Source organism: Plecotus auritus (genome assembly GCF_963455305.1).
Source record: "Plecotus auritus genome assembly, chromosome: 6".
Taxonomy (NCBI): Eukaryota; Metazoa; Chordata; class Mammalia; order Chiroptera; family Vespertilionidae; genus Plecotus; species Plecotus auritus.
Window position 1 is genome coordinate 140,277,667 of NC_137773.1, and position 25,641 is coordinate 140,303,307.

At 48.8% G+C, this 25,641-nt stretch overlaps 1 protein-coding gene across 1 annotated transcript; it reads right to left on the reverse strand.

Moving 5' to 3' along the window:
• Window positions 1-191: 191 nt before the first annotated feature.
• LHFPL4 (LHFPL tetraspan subfamily member 4) lies at window positions 192-24,849 on the reverse strand. Its single transcript, XM_080672195.1, has 4 exons — window positions 24,582-24,849; window positions 23,161-23,670; window positions 7,034-7,270; window positions 192-3,802 (listed from the first exon to the last, which is right to left on the reverse strand). The coding sequence occupies exons 2-4, from the start codon at window positions 23,564-23,566 to the stop codon at window positions 3,702-3,704; spliced, it is 744 nt and encodes a 247-aa protein (XP_080528321.1). The 5' UTR covers window positions 23,567-23,670; window positions 24,582-24,849; the 3' UTR covers window positions 192-3,701.
• Window positions 24,850-25,641: the final 792 nt, after the last annotated feature.

Consider the following 25,641-nt stretch of genomic DNA (forward strand, 5'->3'; position numbering starts at 1 on the left):
CACTGGCCATGGTCTGGCTACTTCCGGCTTCCTGCGATGGGAAAAGAAACTATCCACAACAGAAAAGAAGCTAAGCCACAACAATAGAGCTCTGTTACGATGCAGCCAAACCCAATAGAGAGTCAGGCTGAATCCTACCCCTCTTGATCCCCTGGGGGCCAACTCAGAGAAAGAGAAGCCAGCATGGGTGATGTAAAGTGTTTCTTTATTTGAACATCATTCCACCTGTACCGAAGCTCAAATCCAGCAGCAGCAGAAGGGGTCTGGACCGAAATAAGTGTTACCAAGTGGAAATGAACAGTGAGGACACATTCAGACAAAACTTACTAATGGGGTGTAGACAACACCAAGCTATCCTAACATCACACAGCACAGGCCCTCTGAGGTCTGCTGGTCAGAGCTCCGGGAAGGACTGTGGCTCCCTTGTTCCTTTCTCAGGAAACTGCAATCCCACCCAAAGGCTAGCCCTGAGCCTGGCAGGGGCCTGTGGAAGTTTCTTGTGCTGGGAACATCCCAGCTTCTCCAAAGAGAGGGTCTCCCTTTCTCAGTCTACACTGGAAGCTGGAGAAGGGGGACTCCCCTGGGTCCAGGCAGGAATCTCAAAAGAAGTCCAAGGAATTTTCCCCACAGCCTTGTCTATAAGTTCCCAATGTCTTGGCTGTTCCAGGTGTGACAAGGATCTCGATTCTACCCATGGTCCTCAAGCCCTCAGGAAATCAGTGTTTTCCTCCATGGGTACTGGTCCCCAAAGAGGAAAGTTTTCACATCCCAGGGACCCAGAAGGATCTGACCAACCAGCACTCTGAACCACGTCGAGGTTGTGGCCACATTGGCCTATCCTGAAAGAGTCCCCAGCTCAGGGCAGAGAAAGCTGTGGAGTGCTAGACCCTCTGACCCAGTCACAACTGGGAGGAGCACCTCAGAGACCTGCTCAAAGCTCAGCTTTCAGGGACCAAGAGAGACAGCTCCCTCTCTGCTTCCACCTCCTCCCAGAGGCTAAATCCCAGTGAGGCCATTCCACAAGCGTCCCCTGGCCATCATGGCTTCCTTGCTCCAGGAGCCCTCTGGGCCACACTTGAGCTTCCCTGGGGCCCTGGTTAAAGCACCTGTTACCGTTCTGCTCCCACCTCTGCTGAAGCCTCAGGGACAGAGCTGTGGTTTGGTCCCCACTCTGACCTTTCCCTTCCCTGTGTTACTTTGGTGCTCCTTCAGCCCACCCAACACGGCTTTCCTAACCCCAAATTCCTCTGCCAGGGCAGCAGCTGGCTGAGCGGATGGTGACATGGAAACACTGTCAGATGGTCTCCAAGGGAATGAACCTCCCTCTTCTCTACCACGCATCCGCTCCAGTGGCGCTAACCAGCTCAGAAATCATCTGGACTGTCCCCTGATGTAAGGGCTGGCCGCCCGGGCCCGTCCTTGGCCTCTGAAGGGGTAGGTTCTAACCTCTCCACAAGGCACATAGGATGTGGTCCCCTGGCACAGTGCACACACATAAGCAGCTGCTCCCTCTTCCTCAACATCCTGTGGCCTTCATCCTCCTCCTCTCCTTTCCCTTCCATTTCTCCCTGCATCCCAGTCTGGTCTCCCACCACTGTCTTGCCAATGCCTCCTTCCCTATCTCTAATTCCTCTTTCCAGTCCCCTACCCCCCACCCCCAACCTCAGGTTCTCTGTCTTCTGGGTCCCCCTTCTGTTCACTCTTCCTCTCTCCTTTCTCCATTTCTGGACCTCTCTGCCCCTCCCTCCCCCTTGCTCTATCTCTGCCTCTCCTTCTCCCTCTCTCCTGTCTCATTCTTCCTCCCACCTCTGTCTTCTCCCCATTCCTAACCACTTGATCCGGACTCTCTCTCTCTGCAGCCTTCCAACACTGGGTTTTGGTTTGGATCTGCCCCTCAACTCCCTCCGTCCCACAAGGCTTTCCTCTCCCTTCCCTTCCACCTGGGACCCTGGTGCCCAGCCTCACCTGCAGGCAGCCTGCTGAGGAAGGTGCCAGTGGGGGCTGTAGTGCAGGGCTTGGTAGGAGCAGGAGAGAGGGGGCACTGTGCTGGGCAGAGCACTGGGGGAAGGTGTTTGCCCAGGGGGAGGGTCAGGACTTGGGGACCTCCAGGTTTCAGGAATCCTACCGGGATCCAGCATCCGATCCCGGTTGGGTCCAGATGGGGGACTCGGACAGAGGATTCCTAGAGTCTGTCTTGGAAACCCTCCCTCTCAGGTCCAACTCCAATGGAAATGAACACAGGTTGGCAAATACATGGCACTAACTGCTTTTCTCCCCTCCTTTGGCTGAGCCAACATAACAGAATGGTGGGGTCGCAGGCTCCTCTCCAGTGGGCCCTGCAGCCAGAAGCAGGCACCCTGGAAGAAGCCCACATGCCGCCTGGACTCCGGCCTGAAAGGGGCTGCCACGCCCCAGCCAGGTGACTCTCGGCCAGGTCCATGCGGCAGTGAGGGAAGTCCAGAAACACCTGAAATCTCCCTCAGTTGCTTCTCGCCAAGCAGGAGGGAGATGCCCCCCATGGTGGGAGGAGAGGGGAGAGAGGACTCCTCATCTGCCCCCCCACATACTTAGTCACACACACACACACACACACACACACACACTCACACACTCACACACTCACACACTCAAGCCTCGGCTCCAAGCACTGCCCATCGGGTGGCAGACCCTGGGCATATCGCAAGGCGAGAGGTGGGCAAAGAGGAAAAGAGGTGGGGACAGGGTTACAAGGCCTGGGGATGGGGACAGGGGGTACCCTGTTCAGAGGTGACCTGCAAGTTCAAGTTATGCAGAAAAGTATCAAAGAGGCAAGACAGTCCCTGCCCTTAGCAAATGCCAGGGTCAGGCAGCACAAGAAGGGGCAGAGGGGTGATACCTCCCCTGACGCCCCACAGTTAGGCCCCTCCCCAACCTCCAACCCTAACAACAGGGCCAAAGGGTCTGTGCTGTACAAAACAAGCTGGGGTCGAGGGTCCAGTCAGCGGCACGACGTCCCAGCAGAGAGGCCAGGCCAGCCCCAGGCAGAGCCACTCCTGGCCCTGGCTGCCTGGAGTCCCGGCGTCTCCTCCAGTTCCCTCTGGGGCTGTGTGTCTTTTCTCAGACTCGGGCCTGGACAGGGCGCCAGTAGACAGGGAGGCCCTCTGCCTTCTCCCTCGGTGCAGCTCAGACTCCTTCAGGAGAGCTGGGAGCAGGCTGGTGGCGCCTGGAGCTCTGCAAAGATGTGATGGAACCATCATCGGCCAAAAAAAAAAAAAAAAAAGGAAAGAGTTTGGTTGCCCTGGGGCAGTGTCTTGAATAAGTTTCTGCAGGAGGCAGGGACCAGAGGTGGCAAGGATGCGACCAGGCAGAAGCCCCCAGATCGAGGGAGCCTGGGTCACTGGAATCCCAGTGCCTCCTTCCCCGGAGACTGCAGGGCCCCAGGCCAGGTGGGAGAGGAGAGGAGACCCCCAAGGGATGTCTGGCTCTCTTAGGTCAGTTGAAGGAGGGGCAGAATCAGGCCCTCCAGGGTCTGCAGGGCCTCTCCCCTCCCCCAGGCTGCACCCAGCCTCCACCTCTCTTCAAAGTCTGGAGCTGGCAGGCGGGTAGCAGATGAGAAGTCAGTCTGAGATTGGGGTCTTCCCTCAGAGCTTGAATGGAGGATGAGAGGGCAAGAGATGGGACACACTGAGGGCAGGTCAATTCCTGGGCTGTGATCCTGGCCTTCAGGGTCCCTGTGAGTGAGCAACGGGACAGGGGAGGACTCCCCAGCTGGAGACATCACCCCCTGGTCGCAACACGGAGCTTACTGTAGAGCTCACAAAATCTAAGAGAGAGAGAGAGAGAGAGAGAATTGGAGAAAGTCAGAGACCACCAGGACATTGGGGCTCCCCTTGGCCAATCCTCAGAGCAAAACTGGGCAGAGTGGTGAGGTTGGTGCCCAGGCACTGAAATCCCACCCGGGCCTCAGACTAGCTGGATGACCCTGAGCAGGCTAGCGGACCTCACTGAGTCCCAACTTCCTCATCTGCAAGACGGCAGAACAGCATCCTTCACAAGGTGCTTCTGAGGGTCAGAAAGACATAAAGAACACCAGCCAAGGACTCTGCGCAGTGTTTGGCACATACTAAATGCTGCACATTGTAGCAATTTATTTTATTTTTCACTTTTGTCCTGGAGGTCTTTGGCTTAGAACTGAACTGTGAGTCTCAGTCACCTTGAGCTCTTCATGAGGATGGCGATCTCTGGACACTGCTGTCACTTTTAACACTGAGCTATGAGGGTGCCTGGGGAGGGAGGAGAGGACGCTGAGTGGGCCCACCTCACGCCAGAAAGGGCAGATGGCTGTCTTAGTCATGCACTTCTGGAAGCTGCCACCAGAGGGCAGGCCCTGACTTCATACCAAGGCCACAGAAACCGCAGGATATCAGGGTATCCAGGAGCAGCAGGCTCAGAGCTTAGGTTAGCAGCTAGCAGCCCAGGAAGGGCTGAAAAGGGGGCAGGCAATGGGGCAGAGCTGGGTCTTTGAACTTGGACCTGGGTTCAAATTCTGGATCCACCACTTAGGTGGCTTTGAGCAAGTGACTGGACCTCTCATTTGTAAAATGGTGGTCATGATACCCACCTGATGGGGAGTGGGGAGGAGTGGCAACTTTTATAGAGCATAAACCACATGCCCCTTTGCAGGCATAATCTTTCTTTCTTCCTCACAGGACAACCGTATTACCATAAGTATATGTATGTTTAAACTATACGGTGGTACATTTTCAACACACTCATTTTGTGAATGCAGAAAACTGAGGCTCACGGAGGTAAAGTCACTTCTTAGCTCAGCCTGCTTCCAACATAGATGATCTGCTTCCACAGTCTAAGGGTTCCACCACAATACCAAACTACCTACCGCCAAATGAGATAGTCTTCACCACCATTATCCCTGTTTTATAGATGAGAAATTCCAAGAGATGAATATAATTAATGGAAAGTGCTAAACATAGGCCCAGCTCATGCTAATAGCTCACGGAAGGGTGTGACTATGAAAATGACTACTATTTCTCACAGCAGAGAACGCACACCCAGACAGACGGGGGTCTGTCCACCGAAGCCGTGCAGTCTCCCCTTGCTCCGGGGGCAGGGCGGGCCCCTGGGTCAGAAGACCAGCCCTCCAGTGGAGAACAATCTGGCACTGTCATTTCAATGGTAAGTGTGCAATTTAACTTCTGGAAAGACACCAAGAAGACACTTGTGTATAAGAAGACACAGACAAAAATGTTCATTGTAGCTTTGCCAGTAATAGTAAAAACCTGGAAATCTCACTAAGCGCCCCTAAAAGGAGAATGGTAAGAAAGTACAGTTCCTTTATTTCACATGATGCTAAGCATTGGATAAAAAGGGCAAGATAATTCTCCATGAAAGATATACAGATCTTTACAACATGCTCCAGAGTGGAGCACAATAATCGAGCTGAGGGGGAGAGGGGGGTTATTTAGGATGGTACCTGTTCTATGTCATCTTAGCACTTAACACTACTCTCTGTTTTGTAAAGGGACAGATCAGATTTGAAGACACACAGATAAGCAGTGACAACCCCTAAGGTTCTGGCCTTAGGTGTAAGTTGTTTCTTTGTTGTATTTTAATGCTACCTGATATATATATATATATATATATATATATATATATATATATATATATATATATATCTTATATAATAAAACCCTGATACGCAAATCGGCCGAATGGTGGCACGACTGGCGGAATGACCGGTCGCTATGATGCGCACTGACCACCAGGGGGCAGACGCTCAACACAGGAGCTGCCCCCTGGTGGTCAGTGCGCTCCCACAGGAGGAGCACAGCTCAGCCAGAAGCTGAGCTCATGGCTGGTGAGCACAGTGGCAGTGGAGGGAACCTCTCCCACCTCTCTGGCCGTGCTAAGGAACAGCGATCAGGTGAGTAGTAAGGGGTGAGGGGTCCCGGACTGCGAGAGGGATATCTGACTGCCGGCTTAGGCCCGATCGCCCCGGGCCTTTAGTATATATACTAGATGAATTTTGTGCACTGGGGAGGGAAGGTCCCTCAGCCTGACCTGCGCCCTCTTGCAGTCCAGGAGCCCTTGGGGGATGTCCGACTGCTGTGGAGGCGGGAGAGACTCCCGCCACTGCAGCTGCACTCGCCAGCCATGAGCCCGGCTTCTGGCTCAGCAGGGCTCCCCCTGTGGGAGCACACTGACCACCAGGGGGCAGCTCCTGCGTTAAGGTCTGCCCCCTGGTGGTCAGTGCACATCATAGTGACCAGTTGTTCTGCCATTTGGTCGATTTGCATATTAGCCTTTTATTATATAGGAGATATATATATATATATATATATATATATATATATATATATATATTATTGCAATATACTAGGTATAAAGCACCATTCAAGAACTGTAGCTCTACCAGTAATGTGAATACACCTACCTGTCCACATCTGCTCCTGGCTTCCCTCATCCATCCCAAACACACCATTCTACCATTTATATTTCTCATTTCTTTGTTGGTTTTTTTTAAAAAAAAAAACTACCCGTATCACCATAAGTAAATGTGTTTAAACTATACGTTGCTTAGTGGTGCTTGGTGTTTGAGCTCAATATAAATTTCACTGTGTCATCTTCTGGAACTTTATTCCCCTCCACCCCACCCCCTCAAAGGTATGCTTCCAGCGGGTACCCATTCTGTTACTATAACCTGAAGTTCATTCATTTTCAGTTAGAACTATTCCGTGATGTGAACATATCACAATTTACCTATCCACCCTCCTGTCCATAGCCATTTAGGTTGCTTTTAGTTGTCTGCTATTTTGAAACAGCTGCCAAGACCATTCTTGCACGTTTCTCATGGGGTTTATACCCACTGGTGGGTTTTGCTGGGTCACAGGCACGCAGATATTCGGATCTGAGACATAAAGCCAAATTGTTTTCAAGGTGATCATACTGTCTGTACCATTCCCAACTTCTGCGTCACTATTAACCTTAACGTTGCCCTGCCCGCCCCTGCCCCCCGGAAGCGGACCCGTGCACTTGCCTTTGTTGTCGGGCTTGAGCTCCTCCAGAAGCAAGTCTGTTTGCCGGTTGCCCAGCACGAAGGCGAGGAAGGAGAGGATGAGGGCGTTGAGGATGCCGATGATGGCCAGGATGTACGCCCAGCGCACCGAACAGTCCCCCAGGGAGTACTTGCCGGTCTTGGCCCCGCACATGTCCCGGATGGTCTCGGCGTCCCAGCCGTCGGGGAAGATCATGCAGCCCAGCACGAGGCACAGAGCTGAGGGGCGCGAGGCCCAGCCCCGCGGTCAGGAAGGAAGACAGAAGGGGATGATTACTCCTCAGAGCCCGAGGACCCCCAGGAACCCTCCTCACTCCGCTCAGCAACCCAAAAGCCTGTTAACTGGTTCCTGTGGGTTCCAGAAACTCGTGGGCCTGGAATGACCAACTGCCCAGAAGAGCAGAAGCTTTCTGGAACCCATAATGCCCTCTCCCTCCCCCATCAAATCAACTTCTTCCTGGAAATATGAGAAAATAACAAACCATGGTCACCTCCCTTTAGCACCTTGGCCATGCTTACCCTCTTCCATCCTCATCACCATTGATTTATTTAGGTTGTTCATTCAACACATATTTATTGAGTGATATTTTCCTTTCCGTCAAGATGCTGGAAATATGTCCTCATTCACACAGTTGAGCACTGTGCTCAGAGAACAGACTGGGGTGAGAACAATGGGGTTTGAGCCTAGTTCTTTCACTTACGCTGAATATGACTTTGGGGGGTGCCCCCTGTTTGTCTGTGTGATGGAATCAGAGTGAATACTTACCTCCCAAGGTGGTTGTGAGGATTAAATGAAGTAATGCTTGAAAGACACTTAGCACAGTGTCAGGCATTCACTCACTCAAGTTGTATCTATTGAAGGCCTATTCTGTGCCAGGCACTGGACGAGGCAAGGGGAGGGTACTTGGACTCTAGCCTCATGAAGCTTGCACTTTAGGTGGGGGATGAGGGGAGAGAGATCCATTAGAGAAAAGCCCTAAGGGGCTCAAATCCTGGCTCAGCTATTTCCTAGATGTGTGATCTTGAGCCAGTTCTGTCACCTCTGAGCTTCAGTTTTCTCATCTGTAAAATGGGGATAATGATGGCTATCAAGTAATTGTAAAGGTTACAACAAACAATAAATGTGAAGTGCTTAGCACAGTAAGTCCTGCATAAATGTTAGCTGTTATTATTAAAACGAATCATGATAATAATCACGCAAATAAGGAGGGGGGTTGGCCCAGCCGGTGTTGCTCAGTGGTTAAGCACTGACCTATAAACTAGGAGGTCACGGTTAGATTCCCGGTCAGGGCATGTGCCCTGGTTGCAGGATTGATCCCCAGTGAGGGGCATGCAGGAGGCAACTGATCACTGATTCTCTCTCATCATTGATGTTTCTATCACTCTCTCCCTCTCCCTTCCTCTCTGGAAAAAAAAAATAGTATTTGAATCAAAATGGGCCCCTGCTGATTCCTTGCTGGGCACCCACTCCCTCTATGTTTAGTGACCCACTTGGGTCAATCTCTTGGGCTCTTCCTAGTATTTACCCTAGTGAGTGGGACAAGTGTGAGCCAATCAGCACATTGTATTTCTCTGATAACTGATTGGCTCAGAGAGGGACACATGCCCCATGCAACCAATCAGAGCCAACCAGGTTCATTAGGCCCCAGGTTCAGAGGCTGTGACCTCTGCTCTTCCCTCCCCGTGCAGTGCTGGCTGCCCTGTGACCTGAGACTGTGTGGTTTGATGTTGCCATCTTGGTGTCTGATGGTCCTGCCAGCGACAGGGTTACTGTGTCTGAAACCCAAAGGTTCCATGCCAGCCAACTGAGTGCTTAACCTGGCTTTTTTTTTTTTTTTTAATATATTTTTATTGATTTCAGAGAGGAAGGGAGAGGGAGAGAAAGATAGAAATATCCATGATGAGAGAGAATCAGATTGGCTTCCTCCTGCACGCCCCCTACTGGGGATCGAGCTCACAACCCGGGCATGTGCCCTTGACCAGAATGGACCCTGGGACCCTTCAGTCTGCAGGCGGACGCTCTAGCCACTGAGCTAAACTGGCCAGGGCCTTAACCTGGGTTTTAGATGACAGCAATGACAAAGTGGGGGTGGGGTCAGTTCTACCCACTGTCCACTAGGCCCATCTAGTTCCCAGGATAGGGAGGGGGCCCTAAGCTTTGCCAACCTTCCTCCTGAGAACCCAGACTCCTGCCTGACAGTGAGGGGGGGGGGTCCTCCTCCCTTCCTCCCCCCTTCTCATTTGGCCTCCTCTGGCCTCACCCCCCACTCCCTGCGACAGATAGTGTCCCCCCGCCCCTAGGTGGTTTCCCTTGCTGATGCAGAGCTCCAGCACAGCACTGTGACCACACACATCCAGCAGGCTTCCTCCCCTCGGCAATGCTCGCCTCCTCCGACAGGGCGCTCAGCTCCAATGGAACGGCGGGCCACCTAAGTGCTGGGAAAAGAGTTCCTGCCAAGGGAATGGCAAATGCAAAATGCCCTGCGGCAGGAATGAGCTGGGCGAGTTAAGGAATTCAACAAGTTTGAAGACACCCGTTAGGCACTCAAATGGAGAGGAAAGCTGGGGGAAGCGGGACCAGTGCTGGAGATGTAACCAGTGGAGCTGTGGGCATGCAAATCCCTGGGACTGGACACAACGGAAACTTGAAGAGGAGGCTCAGGACTGAGCCCTGGGGTGCTCCAGCATTTACTGGGCGGCAAAAGAGAAGGAGCCTATGGAGAAAGCTTGACGCATTCGTCTCCCCAAATGTCCCTGACACTTTGCAAAACCCTCCAGGTCCCTGTCAGAGAGGGGAGGAGAATCGAACTTCAGGGTGGGAAGATGAGAGAAAAGGAGCGGACTCACGCAGCCCTCCCACCCATCCACCTCCCTCCCCACCCCCACCCCACCCCCAGAAAGAGGCAGGGATGAGGAAAGAGCCTGGGGAGAGGACAAACCAGTCAGCCCCTCCTCCTTCTTTCCAGCCCTCCCCTCCGGGGGTTCGGTGTTTCCTCTCCCGCCAGGAGCATTCCTCGTCTCCATGGAAACCGCTCCAGCATCCAGAGCTCCCAGCCGCGCTGCTCCAGCTTGGGCCTTCGGTCCGAGAACCTGCAATCCTGCGTTCAGCCCTCAAAGAGGTTTTCTTCCAGTGGCTCTGCGCCTACACGTCCTCTCTGTCTCTCTGCTTCACCATTTACCGTCTCTCTCTGTCTCTGTCTCTCTCTAATCGCATGTCCATTCCCTTCTTTCTCCACCCTTTTCATCTTTCTCTCCTTACAGGTCTCTTCATATCCCCCTCTTGGGCTAGTCTGTGTGGTGCTCAAGTCTCAGTCTCCACTCGACCTTTGATCCTGGCTCTTCCCTCTTCTGATCCTGGCTCTTCCCTCTTCTGTTTAGATCTCTCGGCATTTAACATTCACTCACCACTCCTCCTCCTCCTCTCTTGCTTTTCTGGCTTCTCTTCCTTCCCTGTACCTGTCTCTTGGCCCTCTCCTTTCTCTGGCTCTCCCTTTGCACATTCCACATATAAATTCTGAGTGCCAGGCACTGTGCAGGTGCTGGGGACACTGGCAGGCATGGTTTCTGACCTCGGAAGCAGAGCTGTATGGGGAGGAATAAAATCAAGTCCACACACACTGCTTGGAAGGAAACAGACTAAGTACTGAGACCCTGAATAACAGGGTGCTCAGAGGAGCTGGCAGTGGAGATATCTCCCCGTGTCTCTCTCTTTCTCTGCCTCCTTTGCTCTGTAGGGTTTTAGGGGTGGCTATGTGGCCCCAAAGTCTGCTCTGGGATGGGAAACAACAGAAATCCAGCAAATGGAGGAAAGCAAACCAGATGGTTTCCCTGGACTGCTGGGAAGAGAGGAAAAGACACTGGGGACAGCCTACACCAGAAAAAGAGGCTCAACCATCAGGAGGTGGAATGACTACAGGCAAGGCAGCCTTCAGCATCTCCATCTGCTGGATGAGGAAAGGGAGGCTGAGGTCTTTGGAGTCCAAGTTCAAGTCTCTGAAAATAATCAGCTGGCTGAAGAGTTGGCTGCTTCAAGCAAGACACAGACACAAGTGCAGGGTGCAGCATTTCTGATGCTTGGCCTGATCATTCTTCATGGCGGGGGACCATCCTGTGCATTGTGGGATATTTCACATCACCCCTGGCGTCTACCCACCACACATCAGTGCCACTACCACTCCCAGTCATGATAAAAATGTCCCTAGCCCAGCTGGTGTGGCTCAGTGGTTGAGCGTCGACCTATGAACCAAGAGGTCACAGTTCAATTCCCAGTCAAGGCACATGCCCGGCTTGCAGGCTCTATCTCCCACTGTGAAGCATGCAGGAGGCAGCCGATCATTGATTCTCTCTCATCATTGATGTTTCTATCTCTCTCCCACTCCCTTCCTCTCTGAAATGCCTCTAGACACTGCCAAATGTCCCCTGGGGCACAAAATTGTCCCTGTTGAGAACCACTGGTACAGGGGAAGGGGCATGTCTATCCCATTACCTGACAGCCCAGTGACTTACTTTACTCCAAGAAGTCAATATTATTATATTTTGTGACAAAATTGAGATGAATACTATTAATATTATTATGTTTTAAAATTATATTTTTATTGATTTTGGAAAGAGAGGCAGGGAGCGGGAGAAAGAGAGAAACATCAGTCGGTTGACTTCTGTACGTGCCCTGACCTAGGACCAAACCCGGCAACCTTTCTCAGTTTCCCCGTTGCTAATCTGAGCAGCTGCTCTGGCTCCTCCCTCCAAGCCTCCTAAACTGGCTCCTCCTCCACCTGCCCCTTATGTGTTGGTGTTTCTAGGCTGTCTCCTCTTCTCCCTCCCTCACACATTCTCCCCTGGCGGAGTCATCCCCACTCAGCCTCCTAAGATGATGCCTCACATCTCCATCTCCAGCTGAGACCTCTCCTCAGCTCCAGACCTGAATATCCAATTGCTTGTCAGACCTTTCCTCTTGCACATCCCAGAGAAACCTCAAACTCACCATTTCCCAAACTGACCTAATCTTTCTTCCATGTCCTTTGTGAATGTCACTCCAGAGACCCAACATTCCAAGAAGAAAACCCGGATCACCTGCAACACCTGCCTGTCCTCAGCCCAGCACACCTGCTAGTCTCCTCAGTGGGTCCCCGTGTTTCTCTTCCTCTCCCTCCCCCAGCCTCAGACTTTTCTGTTTTTACATATGAAAGAGAAAACATACCATTAACTGGTAGAAAAATATATATGAACTAATGGTTTATAGGAAATAGACATGTGAAAAGTGTATGACCTCATTCAAAATAAGAATAAGACAAACCTACTAAATAATAGCATTTTTCACCCATCAGGTTGGCAAAAGTAAAATATTTGATAACACACTCAGTTGGCAAAGATGTGAGAAAACAGGGACTTCCATACATTGCTGCTGGGAGTGTAACTTTGTACAACTTCGGTGGAGGACAGTACGGCTGGATTTGGCAAAACTGCAAATCCACAGACCGTTTAATCCAGCAATTTCACTCTATATGTACATATGTATCAAATTATTTGTATACATAATCCATTGAAATATTGTAGCAAAATATTGTAAACAAATTAAATACTGATTTAAAAAATGATGATATATCTATACAAAAGTATATTATGTAGCTCTTAGCATACTGATATGAAACCATCTCCAAGATGTATTGTTGTATTGTTGACTTAAAAAAGCAAGATGATGTATGCTACCATTTGTGGTAGTTTTATTTCTTAAAATGTGTTTTTATTGATTTCAGAGAGGAAGGGAGAGGGAGAGAGAGAGAGAAACATTAATGATGAGAGAGAATCATTGATTGGCTGCCATCAGCATGCCCCACACTGGGGATGGAGCCCACAATCCAGGCATATGCCCTGACCAGGAATCAAACCATGACCTCCTGCTTCACAGGTTGATGCTCAACCACTGAGCCACACCAGCTGGGCAGGGTCACAGGTTTTATTCCCAGTCAGAGGCATGTACCTTGGTTGCAGGTTCAATCCCCAGCCCTGATTGGGGCAAGTGGGGAAGGCAGTCAATTGACGTGTCTCTCTCACATCGATGTTTCTCTCTCTCTCCCTCTCCCTCTCGCTCTCCCTCTCCCTCTCCCTCTCCCCTACCTTTCCTCCCACCCATTCTCTCTAAAAATCAATGGGAAAAATATCCCTGGGTGAGGATTAACAAAAATAAGTAAATAAATAAAATTTAAAAAATAAAATCAATAAAAACATATCTTCGGGTGAGGATTAAAAAAAAAGAACTAAACAAAATGGAGACAAGCAATCTACTCGATGCAGAGATCAAAATAAGGAAGCTTAATGAACTTAGGAGTAGAGTAGAAAACTTAGAGAGAACTTTAACAGCATAAAACAAAAAAGAAAACCGTAAAAGAACCACTCAGAAATGAAGAATACACTAACTGAAATGAAGAATAATTTATAGGCATCAACAGTAGAGTAGATGAAGCAGAGAATCAAATCAGTGATTCAGAAGATAAGGAAGCAGAAAACACCCCATCTGAATAGCAAAAAAGAAAAAAAGAATACAAAAATGAGGATAGTGTAAGAAGTCTCTGGGACAACTTCAAGCATACCAGCATTTGCATCATGATGGTGCTGGAAGGAAGAGAGAGCAAAAAATTGAAAACCTATTTAAAAAAAATAATGATGGAGCCCTGGCCAGTGTGATTCAGTTGATTGGAGCTTTGTCCCGTGCATGGAAAGGTCACGGGTTTAATTCTTGGTCAGGACACATACCCAGGTTGTGGGTTCGATACCCAGTAATGGTGTGTAGGGAGGCAACTGATCAATGTTTCTCTCTCACACTGATGTTTCTCTCTATCTGCCTTTTCCTTTTTCTCTCTGTAAAATCCATATGAACATATTCTCAATATAGAATTAAATAATAATAATAACAATGATGGAAAACTTCCCTAACCTGGAAAAAGAAATAGACATACAAGTCCAAGAAGCACAGAGTCCCAAACAAGATGAACCGATGAACTCAAAGAGTCCCACACCAAGACACATCATAATAAAATGCAAAAGGTTAGAGACAAAAAGAGAATCATAAAAACAGCAAGAGAGCCCTAGCCGGTTTGGCTCAGTGGATAGAGTGTTGGCCTGTGGACTCAAGGGTTCCAGGTTCGATTCCATCCCCGGTAGGGGGTGTGTAGGAGGCAGCCAAACAATGATTCTCATCATTGATGTTTCTATCTCTCTCTCCCTTTCTCTTTGAAATCAATAAAAACATAAAAAAAGAAAGAAAATAAAACAGCAAGAGAAAAGCAGTAACTCCCATAAGACTGTCAACTGATTTCTCAACAGGTATGTTGCAGGCCAGATGGGATTGGCAAGAAATATTCAAAGTGATGAAAAGCAAGGACCTACAATCAAGATTACTCTACCCAGCAAAGCTATCATTTAGAACTGAAGGACAGATAAAGAGCTTCCCCAACAAGAAAAAGTTAAAGGAGTTCATCACCACCAAAACAATATTATATGAAATGTTAAAGGGTTTTATTTAAGAAGAAGAAAAAAAGAAGATAAAAAAATATGTACAATAAAATGGCAATAAGTACATATTGATCAATTGAGTCTACAAACAAAATGACCAAGAACAGAAACAGACTCATACAGAGAACTTTTTGTTTATTGCCAGATGGGGGGCGAGGGGGGCAGTGAAGGGACTAAGAAGTACAAATTGGTTGTTGTAGAGTAGTCATGGGGATATAAATTATAGCATAGGGAATATAGTCAATAATATTCTGATAACTAGGCTGGGTGCAGGATTTATTGGGATGATCACATATTAAGTTATATAATGTCTAGTCACTGGGTTGTACAAAAATATTTTTTAAAAAGCCTCCCATACCCCCAAATATTCAGGTTTCAGTGACTTAATGTTCTACTTATAGAGAATAATTCACTGGATTTTCCTTGTGGTTCTATTTTATTTTGTACAGTAAATATGTACAAGCATGGTGGAAAATTTAAAAACACAGAAAAGCAGCAAGAAGAAAAAATCATTTGTAATTTCCCACTAAAAGTTAAATAATAATAATATTTGTGTATATATTCTTCCTATATAACTTCTAAAGTAAAATGGAAACATTTTACTTTAAAAATGAAAAAAAAAGATGTACAACATCACTAATCATTAGGGAAATGCAAATCAAAACTACAATGAGATACCACTTCACACCCAGTATGATGGCTATAATAAAAACCTCAGATAATAGCAAGGATATGGGGAAATGGGAACCCTCATGCACTGCTGGTGGTAATGTACCATGGTGTGGTCACTTTGGAAAACAATGTGGCAGTTTTTCAAAATGATAACTAGCCCTAGCCGGTTTGGCTCAGTGGATAGAGCATTGGCCCGAGTACTGAAGGGTCCCAGGTTTGATTCCAGTCAAGGACATGTACCTCGGTTGCAGGCTTGATCCCTGACTCTGGTCAGGGCACGTGTGGGAGGCAACCAATCGATGTGTCTCTCTTGCATTGATGTTTCTCTCTGTTTTTCCCACTCCCTTCCACTCTCTTTAAAAATCAATGGGAAAATATCCTCAAGTGAGGATTAACAACAACAACAAAAAATGTTAACTATAAAGTTGCCGTTGAGCCACCCATTCCACTCCTAGGTACATACCCAAGAGAAATGAAAACGTGTCCATACAAAACCTTGTATACAAATGTTCATAGCAATATTCATAATAGCCAAAAGGTGGAAGCAACCCAACTGATGACTGAGTAAACAAAATGTGATATATCTACAAAAAGGAATATTAGTCACAAAAAGGAATCAAGTATTGATACATGCTACAACATGAGGAACCTCAAAAATATTACACAAAGTGAAAGATGCCAGTCACAAAGACCATGTATTATATGATTCCATTGATATGAACTGTCCTGAATAGGCTAATATATAGAGACAGAAAGTAGATTAGTTGTTGCTTAGAGGCTGAGCAACCTAATGGAGAAATTGTTTAGGGAGTGATAGCTAAAGGGCATGAGGCTTCTTCTTGAATTTATGAAAATATCCCAAAATTGATTGTGGTGATGGTTGCACAACTCTGTGAATATGCTAAAACAAAAACAAAAAACACCCCACTGAATTACACTCTTATATGGGTGAATTGTATGGCATATGAGTTCTACCTCAATAAAGCTATTATCAAAGAAAGGGAGTGGGCAGTTTAGTGTCTCTCTCTCTCTCTCTCTCTCTCTCTCTCTCTCTCTCTCTCTCTCTCTCTCTCCCCTCGTCTCTGTCTCTCCCTTTCCATATCTCTGTCTCTCCACTCATTCTGAGGTCTCCTGCCAACACATGAATGTGGCTAGATCCCTTCAGCTTCAGTCAACCTTCAGAAGACTGCAGCCCCCACTGAGGTTTTCGTTGCAACTTCTTCTTTTTTTAAAAAAAAAATATATTTTATTGATTTTTTACAGAGAGGAAGGAAGAGGGATAGAGAGTCAGAAACATCGATGAGAGAGAAACATCCATCAGCTGCCTCTTGCACACCTCCTACTGGGGATGTGCCCGCAACCAAGTTAAGTGCCCTTGACTGGAATCGAACCTGGGACCCTTCAGTCCGCAGGCTGATGCTCTATCCACTGAGCCAAACCGGTTTTGGCTCGTTGCAACTTCTTAAGAAACCTTGAGCCAGAACTACTCCCCTACATTGCCCCCAAATTCCTGTGACTCCCAGAAACAGAAATTATAAATGCTGTTGCTTTAAGCCATTAAGTTCTGGGGTAATTTGTTAAACAACAATAGATAACTAACTTATGTTTCAAAGTATTATTTGCATTTGCTTGTATATTTATGGGATTTCTTGGAAAGGATACTCAAGAACTGGTAATAATGATTACCTCTGGGAGGATCATTGAGGAATGAGGGCAAGGAGACTTACACCTGATTGTATACCTTTTTGACTTTTGAATTTTGTATCATGTGCATTTATTAAATGTTCCAAAAAGTAAATAAATGTCTGGAAAATTTTTAAGCAAAAAAAGTGAACAACTATCTGCTGCTTACAGGTAAAGTCTAAACTTTTTACCGTGGCTCAGAAAGCCTCCACAATCCGTCTCCCAGTTTCACCTCTCCTTGCCCTAATTGCTTGTAGTCCCCAAAACACAACAGGCTATTTCCTACATCCATGCCTTTGATCATTCTGTCTCTTCTGCCTCGTTGCCTTTCTCCTTCCTTCCCATCCTTTAAGACTCAACACAAATGCTGTCACTTTTTGAAAGACTTTCTTGGTTGTCCATAACTGTGTCAGAAGTCCCCTTTGTGCCCCCAGAATACCCTATGCGTGATTCCAGTCATTTCAGGTGACGTACATAGGTGATGATCTGTTTTCTTTTCTGCCTCTTTCATTAGACTGTGAGCTCTCTGGGAGTGAGGACCTTAATCAAGATTCCCAGAGCTGAGCACAGTGCCAGACACATGGAGGAGGCTGGCAGTAAAGGACTGATGTGAGGGGAGGGGAAGAGGAAGGGAAGGGAGGTAGGAGGAAGGAGGAAGGAAAGAAGGGAGGGAGGGAGAATTAGGGGAGAGGGAGAGAGGAAGGGAGGAAAGAATTCCCCCAATGTGCTTAGCAGTGTTATACACATCAACAAAGACTTAATTGGATGAGTAAAATCCTAAACCAAACCTGAAACAACCAGCAAAAAATGGGGAGGAATGTGAATACATATTCCTAGCTGTAGTGACAGAAGCTCCTGTCGTGGCTGTTCCTGGCCCAGAGGCCCCCGCTGATTAAAGACACATATCTGGAAGGCTGGAGGATTTCACCTCGGAATCACCAACCAGCCCCTGCTGCCACCTCCACCGTCAGTCTCCTCCTCGCCCACTCCATCTCACACACTCTCTTCTCTGCTGTGACTCCAGCGCCAGGCAGTGCCTGGCACATAGTAGGCACTCAGTATTAAAGGAGCTGTGGTCAGAATCACCCCCCTTCTGTGGATAGAGGGTCTCACTTTGTGACCATGAACTTGTCTCTTTTCTCTGGGACTCAAGTTTTTTTATCTGAGAGTGAAGGAGTTAGACAAGCTGACTGGTAAGACCTTTTCCAGCTGGTAGTTTATGACTTCTCAAGGCCTTGGACCATGAGTCCAAACTCTTCCACCGGAGCATTAGGACCCCTGACCAACTACTTTTCACTCAGACTGTGTCACAGAAATAGCAATGGCCATTTATTGGGTGTTTATTGTACACCAGGAACCATACTCAGCATTTTACACCCATCATTTCATTTCTTTCTTTCTACCACCTTTGAGGTAGGTACAATAATAATCTCCATTTTACAGATAAGGACACAGATTCAGAGAGGAAAACCTACTTATCCAAGCCCACACAACCGGGAAGTGGCAGAGCGGGAATTTTAAGTCCTCTGTTCTTCAACCACTATCCCACACTGCCCCCTCAGACCCTCACCAGGCTTCCAACCTGAGTGTCTACTCCAGCCAGCAACCTCCCCTTGGCTAACCTCACCCCACCCACAGGTAGGCACAGAGTACACAGAGCTCACAGCTGTAACTTGTAACCTGTGTATTCACTTCCTGGGCTCCAGTTCTAGATCCTTTAGGACTTGTGTTAAGTTTCAGCTCCATCTTCAACTAGATGTGTGGCCTTTGGGCAAGTCACTTTAACAGGTGAAGATTAAATGGCAAAATGAATGTGAAAATGTCTAGCACAGAAGCTAGCACATTGTGTGTTCTTGGTAAATGGGAAAGACCAGGTCAAGAAGAGTATAGATGTCCCGAGAAGCCCTGAAAAGCTGACCCCTAACTCCATAGAGAGCCACCTGGGTCTTCCAGACTCTCTACTTTGCATTCAACCCTTCTGACAAATACATCCTGCCACTATCCCCACCATTAATGCTCCTTTATAAATCCTTGGGCTTTAGAGTCAGAAAAACTGAGTTATAATCCTGGCTCCACCACTTACCACCTGTGTGACCTTGGACAAATGACTTCTTCCTCTTTGAGGCTCAGTGTTCTTATCTATAAAATATCAATAATTGCCCAGCTGGTGTGCTCAGTGGTTGAGCGTCAAACTATGAACCAGGAGATCATGGTTCGATTCCCAGTCAGGGCACATCCCCAGGTTGCAGGCTCAGTCCCCAGGAGGAGACTGTGCAAGAAGGCAGGAGGCAGCCAATTGATGATTCTCTCTCATCACTGATGTTTCTGTCTCTCTCCCTCTCCCTTCCTCTCTGAGATCAATGAAAAGATATTTTTAAAAAGATATTAATAATGGCACCTATTCCATAGGATTGCTGTGAGGATTAGAAAATAGTATGCATGTAAATGTTTAGCAAATGGTCAAGCATTTAGTAAAGGCTCAGAAAATATTAACTATTTTTCCTGAATAATAATAACAGTAATAGCAACTTCGAGCTGCCTACTGATTAGAGTCCAAATTCCTTGACTCAGTATTGAGAGCCTTGCACATTGTAGCCCTATTGCTCCTTCCTGGCCTCTCCTCCCTCCTGCTATTCCCCTATGTGGATGTCACACTCAATCCAGATGTGGCTTTCTTACCTCTGTGCCTCTGTCCATGATCTTCCTCTCCATTAAGAATGCTCTCCCACACCTCACACCTGTCCACACCTGTCCTGCTTGAGTCTCACCTTCCAAGTAAGCCCATAGCCTCCTCTATTGCCCTGAGTTTCCACTTTGTCTGCACTTGTCTTACCTAGAATATCCCTCTTCCAGTGGTCACATTTGACTTCCCTTTGCAGGAATTGACCTTCCTCTACTATCAGTCCACGTGTTCCAGGGATTAATTAAGAGGTGGACACCTGACCAAAGCTGAGCCAGTAAGAATCAGCTCTGGAACTTTTGCTGAAACCATTGAGTAACAGGTGTTCTTTTTCAACAGCATTGCTAAGCTTCAAAAGAGAAGCAGACTTGCCCTGGCTTGTTTGCCTCTGTGGATAGAGTGTCGGCCTGTGGACTGAAGGGTCCCAAATTCAATTCTGGTCAAGGGCACATGCCTGGGTTGTGGGCTCAATCCCCAGTGCAGGGTGTGCAGGAGGCAGCCAATCAATGATACTCACCATTGATGTTTCTATCTCTCTCCCTCTCCATTCCTCTCTGAAATCAATAAAAATATATTTTTTAAAAAGAGAGAAGTAGGCTTAAAAATAAGCCAACACAGAGGAACAAAGAAATGGAGAGAGACATATTATAATGGCATTATTTGATCCATCCATGCCTGAAGCCACATACTCTTGACTTTTAAGTTACGTGAGTCAAAAACACTACCCTCTTTATTACTTAAAATTTTTTAAAAATTATTTTATTTTATTTTTAGAGAAGAAGGAAGGGGAAGAAAGAAACATCTATGCGAGAGCTTGAACCTGCAACCTATGCATGTGCCCCACCTGAGAATCGAACTTTCAACCTTCTGGTGCACAGGATGATGCTCCAAACAACTGAGCCACACTGTTCAGGGATACTCTATTTTATTCTTATTTATTTAAGCCAGTTTGAGTTGGGTTTCTGTCACTTGCTAGTAAAAAAACCGCTGACCAATATAGTGATCTAACTAGATGGTAAGCTTAAGAGCAGGAATTGCATTTTATAGCCTTATAAAATGCTCTCAAATCCTTGGGGACAGGGTTGATCTCAGTATCACAGCACATAGCATAAGGATGATCACAAAGCAGGTAAGGAATAAACTCAGAAATCTCTAAGCAAAATGGAATCAACTGCTCCACTCTGATAACAGCCCTCAGGGGTGGGACAGTAACACAAGGGAAAGAGCACTGGTCTAGGAATCAAGACTAATTTACCCACTTACTGGCTGTGTGACTTTAGGTAAGACCATAATTTCTCTAGGCTCAGTCTCTTCTCTCTAAAATGGGGGCAGGAGGCCCGGCCAGCGAGGCTCAGTGATTGAGTGTAGACCTATGAAGCAGGAAGTCACAGTTTGATTCCCGATCAAGGCACATGCCCAGGTTTCAGGCTTGATCCCCAGTGGGGCATGCAGGAGGCAGCAGATCAGTGATTCCCTCTCATCATTGATCTCTCTCTCTCTCTCTTCCTCTCTCTCTCTCTTCCTCTCTCTCTCTCTCTCTTCCTCTCTCTCTTCCTTTCTGAAATCAATAAAAATATGTTTAAAAGTAAAAAATAAATAAATGGGGGCAGGGGATGGTGGTATTTGAAGGAGCTGATCTCTAAGATTCCTAAAATTCTATAATTACATAGGGGTTGTGGAACAGTTCACCCAGTCCCCAAGATTAAACCCATGTGGATTACAGAGAATTAAGAGGCCAAGAGGTCAGCAACCCAACTGCAAACTCCAAATTAAGGTTGAGGAACTGGGGCTTTCAACTGAGCATATATTCTTTCCAACTTGCCTTTGGAAGAATAGAATTTAAATACATAAAATCATCTTCTGGGTACCACTGAGCTATATGGAGAGATAGGTCCCATATCCTACAATTCTCCTTTCTCACCTGCTTAAAAAAAATCTAAGTTGAATGGAGTGAAAAAGCCCAGAGGATTTCCATATCTGAATAAGCACTGACTTGTTCAAAGTAGTTCTTTTGGGAGTTTGGGCAGTTCTTCCAGTGGCACAGTACCTCCTGCCTGCATTTGTAGAAGTCCCCTTGGAAAGCAAACCAGCCTCAAGATTTTGCCCTCACTCCTTGGCTTTCACCCCAAGTGACAACTGTCAATTTGATCACCCATCCTATTTTCTACACTTGTCCCTGAGTAACTTCTAGCCATTTCCAAAAATCATATTCCTCCTTTAAAGATGGGAGTTTCCCCTCAATGATGACCTTCAAGAGAATACATCCCATGCACCAAAGATAATTCCCTACAACGTTTTCAGCAGTGGAAAAATCGACAAGTGAGAAAGCACTTCCTCCAGGGGACTCTTTTGAAGGGGCCAACACTTGTTGAATGCTGGCCCTGGCTGGGTATCTCAGTTGGTTAGAGTGTCATTCCGATACGCCAAGGTTGCAGGTTTGATCTTCAGTTGGGGCACAGATAACCAATGAATGCATAAAATAAGTGAAAGAACAAATTGATGTTTCTCTCTCAAATCAATAAATAATAATAAAAAACACTTGTTAAATGCTCTGAGGTGCTTATTTTGAAAAACTATCTCAGTTGCATGATCATCATATTTTCCCTTCTCCCTCTCACCCTGGAGGGCTCCAGACTTTTTCCTAGCCTTCATCAGCCCTCCTCCCACATCTTCTGGCCCCACTTTTCCTAGCCCAACTCTCTTCCCTGCCTGCAATTAGGCAAATGCCCAAGTTGCTGAATCGTCAAAATCTGTCTTCGATCGAAAGGCGGGCGGACGTGGGGACTCTAATGGATCCTGAAAAACTGTCTCAGCAATTTTTATTCCCAAGGGCCCTTCTCTGATTCTTAGGGTAAGATGTCTGTCTTAGCCAAACATTTCAGAGGGTCCTAGGAATTATTCCCATTTGGGCATAGCACCAGAACCCTCCTCCCTGCATTGAGTGAGAGTGGGGAATGGAGACCAGTCCTCCAGAGACCCATGTTGCCAGGTGCTGCCAACCACCCACACTTCAAACATTGAACAGACACTATGGACAGCCTCCTCCTATATCTTAGCACAGCACTTTAAAGTTTACTCTTTCATTTGTTCTTGGAATCCTCTCCACTGTCTTATGGATGAGAAAACTGAACCCCAGAGAAGTAAAGTGAAAGATCCAAGTTGATGATGTCAGGAAGTTAAAGGCCAAAGTCAGATCTCTTGAGTCACCATCTCAAGTTTTTTTCAATACAACAAACATCGTTCACACCTAGAGTAATTCATCATTCTGGTAATTATTTCCCCTAAAACAGCCAACAAAGTGTCTCAGAGACCCTCAGAGACTCTGCCATAACTTTAACCCATCCATAAATGCAGTCTGCCCATATCCAACCCCACAGCCCCAAAGACCCGTTTCTAAGGCGTCTCTCTCATAGAATTCTCCCCTCACTGCTGAGGGACAACCAAAGGTGTGTTTTTAGACAGAGGAGCAGAATCTGTCTCTGATTCCTCCAAGAAAGGGTCCTAGAAGGAGGGAGCCCCTTCCGCAGCTCCTGCTCTAGGGGTCCCACCCCCACCCCTCCCTTACCTGCCAAAAGCTGCATCCAGGCACAGATCTTGTAGACCGTGGCGGTGTTGCAGAAGAAGAACAGCGAAAAGCAGGTAATGCAGCCGAGGATCAGCACCATGGAGAGCAGCACGAAGAAGGCGGCCGCCTTGAAGGCGCCGGAAGGGATGGTGCTGAAGTCAGTGAACGAGCCGCGGCAGGTGAGCTCGCGGCCCGTCAGCCCGCTGCCCACACAGTAGTGGAAGAGGCCGAAGTAGCCGGGCTTGGGGGTGCTCACGCTGTCGCCCACCCAGTAGGGCTGGATGAAGACCACCACGTTGATGATGGCGAAGCAGATGGTGAAGATGGCCCATAACACGCCGATGGCCCGCGAATTCCGCATGTAGTGCTCGTGATAGAGCCTGGAGGCCTCCTGCGAGGGCAGCATGGTGCCCGGGGGCGGGGCCGGCGGTGGCGGCGGCGGCGGCGGCGGCGGCGGCGGCTGGCGGGGGCCGCCGGCCCGGGACCGACCGCCGGGCTGCCGGGCGGGAGCTGGGGACGTACCGAGAAGCTGCCCTGAGGGCCGGGCCTGGGGCGGAGCCGGGAAGACCCGGGGGCTGGAGTGGGGAAGCTAGCAGGGGGTCATGAGAGTGTTGGGTCGCTATCTATGGGCAAAGATCTCCAATTGGTGACTTAGGAAGGGGCCATGTGAAAGTTGGGGGGCTGGAGTGAGGGGGCTGTGGTGATGATATGGGAGCTGGAATGGGGGGTTAGAAAGTGGTCATGGGGAGGTGGGGAAGGAGCTTGGGGGCTGGTATTAGGGGAGTAAAGAGGGACCATGCGGAGATGGAATGGAGGCTGAGGGCTGGGGGCCGGTGTTGGAGGATTAGCAGAGGGGCTATATAGAGGGAGCTCGGAAGGGAATTGGGGGGCTGGTATTAGGAATAGGAGGTCTGGTATTGGGTATCTAGGAAAGGGCTGTGGAGAGGGGAGTGGGAGCTTCTATGGTGGGGTAGGAAGGGGATATTAAGGGCTTTCCTGGGGGGATTGGGAAGGTGATATGGGGGCTGGGACAGGGAGTGGGGCTGGTATGAGGTCTAAGAAAGAGAAGTAGAGGGATCAGGTTGAGGCTACATAGGAGTCGGAGGCTGGGACTGCAGGGTCTGGACCCGGGGTGGGGGGTTCCTCAGAAGCCAGGGCTGGATGTAGCTAGGAGGGAGCCTAGGACTGACACGCCAGGGCTGGGCAGAGAGGTTTACCAGGCCAAGGGGATAAGGGTAGGCAGGCAGTCTGGGCTGGGAGGGGCGGGCGGCGGGCGGCGGGCGGCGGGCAGGAGATGTCCCCTGGGCGCCGGAGAGCAGCCGGGCCCGGGGAGGGCCGGAGGTGGGGGGGCGGCTGCCCCGCGCCCAGGACGGACGCACACAGAGGCTGCGGCCGCGGGGAGGGGGTGCGGGGAGACCAACCTGGGCCCGGTTCGGGGCAGCGGGTCCGGGACTGGCACGACCTAGGCGCCGCGGCTCGGCGCTCCGGGCAGCGGCGGCCTCAGCCCAGGCGGCGGCCGCGGCGCGGCCTCCATCTTGCTCGGCTCTCCCGGGCGCGCTCCAGTGCCAAGGCGCGCGCTCCCGGGCCAAGGCGCGCAGAGCGGAGGCGCGCCCCCGCCGCGAGCGTGCGGAACGGGGCGGAACCGGGTCGGGATAGCGCGGTCCGCAGCGCGCCCAGCCGGAGCAATAAGTCCCCTGCACGGTAGGGCCCTCTGGTTTGGGGAACCCCCTTCTTCCAGCCTAAGTTGTGGGGCTATGGGTCCCCGCAAAGTCCATGGGAATGGGGGAGGGGCCAAACGCGGTGTTATTTGATAGGTTTTGAACAGATCTCTTTCTTCCGAATTACCTTCCTTACAGCCTATCACAGTGCCTCAAGTTGCACTATACGCTTCCAGTCCTTTGGGTCTTGTAGGCGTTGAAGGCTCCCAGAGTCTCCTAGGAAACTGCCAACACCTCTGGGAGAGGGAACCCCTAAGCTGTTAGCGGCCCATGCCTGCGGTGGGGATTCACTGGCCGCCAGGCAAGGAACAGGTCCCACGGCGAGGGGACAGGAGAAGAGAGTGGGAACATGTTGGTTACCCTCCTTATACTGTCCCCAGTGCCTGGCATGAAGTGGGTACATCATTAAGAACAAAGCATCAAAGGCCGAGCACACCCTGGGGGCACTCCAAGAATGCCGGATGGGTCATTGCTTTCCCTGTAGGGAAATAGCTTTGGCTCAGGATCTGCCAAGGCGACCTGGTTTGGCACTCAGACAAACTCTGACTCCTTACTACTTCTTTGACCTTGTACTTGCGCTCTCTGAACCTCTGATTCCCCATCTATAAAGTGAACGGATTAAGCTTTGATTTTAAAAAGCTAAGATTAAAGTGGGCTTTGAAAAATAATCTTTACTAGTGGTTCCAAATACTGGACCTCACACAGGGGTCAGCCTGATTAAATTTACCTCTATCTGGGGGGTGGGGGGGAGAAATATGTAAGG